The sequence below is a fragment of the Nematolebias whitei genome, chromosome 9 (assembly GCF_014905685.2).
Source record: "Nematolebias whitei isolate Nwh7 chromosome 9, NemWhi1, whole genome shotgun sequence".
Taxonomy (NCBI): Eukaryota; Metazoa; Chordata; class Actinopteri; order Cyprinodontiformes; family Rivulidae; genus Nematolebias; species Nematolebias whitei.
This window is the reverse complement of record NC_056506.1, coordinates 18484719-18487954: the sequence shown is the minus strand read 5'-3', so window position 1 is coordinate 18487954 and position 3236 is coordinate 18484719. Positions and strand designations below refer to the sequence as shown.

Below are 3236 nucleotides of genomic sequence, written 5' to 3'. Positions count from 1 at the left end.
TTGAGCAGGGAGGTCCAGACATCTCTTTCCACAGCCAGCTCTTCCAGGAGGATTCCAAGGTGTTCCCAGGCCAACAGAGTGTGTCCTGAGTCTTCCCCGGGGTCTCCTCCCAGTCAGACATGCCCGAAGCCTTGGGGGCATCCATACCAGATACCAGAACCACCTCAACTGGCTCCTCTCCATGTGGAGGAGCAGTGGTTCTACTCCAAGTCTCTCCTGATAACTGAACTTCTTCCCTTGTCTCTAAGGGAAAGTCCAGCTGCCCTGCAGAGGAAACTCATCTCAACCTCCTGTATCCATGATCTCTTTGGTCACTATCCATTGAACCAGAATCCCTCCTCCCCCTGGCTGCACCTGGAAATTCTGTCCATAAAAATTAAACGGAATCAGTGACAACGGGCGGCCCTGGCAGAGTCCAACTCCCACCCTGAATGGGTTCGACTTACTACCGGCAATGCAAACCAATTTTTATTTTTTATAAATAGCACCTTCTCATAGTGGATCAACCAGTTTTGCTGCTGACATCCAGAACTAGCTGTTCACACGTAAAAGAGGACCATCAGCCTAACAACCACTTGTTAGCACACTGAAGCTCTTTACTACTCACAGAGGGCTGAGTGATACTAGCAATCACAGCATTGTAAGAGGGGGACAGTTGAACCCGGAGGCCTCCACCCCTGTTTAATGATGGATGGTTTCTTTCCACAAAGATGGCCTCCTTTACTCCTCTCTCAAACCATCGTTCCTCTCTGTCCAGGATGTGAACATCTTCATCCCTGAAAGAGTGACCGCTGGCCTGGAGATGAGTGTAGACCACAGAGTCCTGGCCTGATGATGTTGATCTTCTGTGCTGGGCCATCCTTTTGGCCAGTGGCTGTTTGGTTTCCCTGATGTAAGACTGATCACAGCCCTCCTGACACTGAACAGAAAGCAGCCATCAGGGCACTGATGACCAATTGTTAGGCTGATGGTCCTCCTTTTACACGTGAACAGCTAGTTCTGGTTGTCAGCAGCAAACTGGACGATCCACTATGAGAAGGTGCTGTTTATAAGACTGAGCTTCAGACTGAAGAAGTGTTTTGAATAAAGGATGAAACATTTCAACAAGAAGAATCTGTCCCAATGATCTGACTTAACCTTGTTAGATTTCTCTACCTGGATTATTGAGCAGCACCTGGACAAATGAAGTATTGCTTCAATTAGCTGTAATGGAACAAAGATGCAGTCATTTTCTTACAATGACACACTCCAGCCTGGAGGACTACACAACATTTAACTGCAAACGTTACGCTGCCTTGTTTAATCTGTATAACAGAGACTGAAACTAATAGGAAGAATGGTCCAGGCGGGCTTACGGTACTGTTCAAACTCATGCTATTCTTCACAGAAACATCACTTGCAGCTTGATCCACTCCTCATACTATTATCACCCGGTCTTTGAGAACGGCTGATAATGATGCACAAAAACTGTCACTGTGCAAAGATAAAAGAACAACGTGCAGATGGATGTGTTGTACAGGAACAAACCTCAAACAATGTGATGTTTACAACCAGTTTCAGTAGGAAATGTGCAAAAACAACATTCAGCTGCTTAACTTACAACAATCCACCTCGTCCCGCTGTGGTTCAACAGGTTGGGTTAAGAATGAGAGCATTACAGGAACACAGCTTTGTTCTCTTTTCTGAGCCTGATTTTAAAAGACAATAGTCCAACCATGCTGTTTCAGAGGTTATTCCTCTCATATTTCCATTTTACTCTAACAAACACTGGGTCACGCCCACGGTTTGCCCTACTGCAACACTTGTGTCTATCAAAAGTATTTTTTTTACACCCAAATCCTTGAAAGCACGAAGCAAAGCTGAAGCTGCCTCCCCCCCAGCACCTTCAGCGACAGCTCGACCGGCAGCTGTTGCTACAAAACAACAAAACATGGTCGCTCATTTCTTTTTGTTTCAGGTTAATTTGACAAACATGACATCATCAAAGTGTGGCTGAATAAGATAATTTAACAATAGATGGAAGTGCGCACACACACAAACACGCGCACGTGGAAACATTAGTGTCCACCTTGACCTGGTGTGACAAAAAGAGTAAAATGGGAGAAAACCTTTTGTTCGATGCGACCATCGTCTTCAGGTAAGTGAGCCGCGACGTACCAATCACCTGGGGCCGGATCTGAGAGGTTAAAGGTCATGGAGCTCTGCGAGACCACTGGGAGAACCAGAGACAGACTGGGACTCCAGAGCGTTGCGTTGGGAAACACAGACTCTGTGGGGTTTATGACAGGAGGGGCACCCCATCGAAGATGGCTGGAAAACAAAGAGGAAGAGGAGCAGCTGGAAACATGGAGAAAAAGACAAACCCACAAGGAGCAAGGTGTTCTGAAGGTGGACAGTGTCCAGTCTTACATGGAGACGTTGTGTTGTCCACAGTTGAAGGTGTGTCCTTTTTTCACTGAGAACAACCAGCGAGCGATGGCGGTCTCCTCTGGGATCTGGAACCTCTGCAGCCTGACATTAGCGTACCAGCCGTACCTGGACAACTTCTGAGCAGGCTTTGACAGAAGCTCCGAGACAAATGTCACCTGTCCATCTGTAGGACGACAACTTTGGTACATCAACAACAAACTGTGGACTGTTAGACTTGCTAAGCATTGAATGACGGAAAAATCACATGTAAAAAAGAAACATTTTACAGTAATTGTCAGTGTATAAGCCACTAGTTTTTCCTCGCTTTGGACTCTTCAGTTTATACAAACCGGATTCCCAAAAAGTTGGGACACTAAACAAATTGTGAATAAAAACTGAATGCAATGATGTGGACATGGCAAATGTCAATATTTTATTTGTAATATAACGTAGAAAACAGATCAAAAGTTTAATCTGAGTAAATGTAACATTTTAAAGGAAAAATATGTTGATTCAAAATTTCAGTGTCAACAAATCCCAAAAAAGTTGGGACAAGCAGCAATAAGTGGTTGGAAAAAGGAAATTGAGCATATAATGAACAGCTGGAAGACCAATTAACACTAATTAGGTCAATTGACAACATGATTGGGTATAAAAAGAGCTTCTCAGAGTGTCAGTGACTCTCAGAAGCCAAGATGGTAAGAGGATCACCAATTCCACCGTTGTTGAGCAGAAAGATAGTGCAGCAATACCAGAATGGTGTTACCCAGCGTAAAATAGCAAAGACTTTTAAGTTATCATCATCAACCGTGCATAACATCATCAAA

General features: G+C 44.6%; 1 protein-coding gene across 1 annotated transcript in view; it reads right to left on the bottom strand.

The window, feature by feature from the left end:
- The window catches only part of pgap6 (post-glycosylphosphatidylinositol attachment to proteins 6), a 50837-nt gene that overhangs the window by 27098 nt on the left and 20503 nt on the right, over positions 1-3236 (bottom strand). Inside the window, exons 2-3 of the mRNA XM_037682027.1 lie at positions 2410-2593; positions 2109-2310 (exon numbers count right to left, since the gene is read on the bottom strand). Of these exons, the coding sequence (XP_037537955.1) occupies positions 2109-2310; positions 2410-2593 (386 nt within the window). The remainder of the gene's footprint in view (positions 1-2108; positions 2311-2409; positions 2594-3236) is intronic.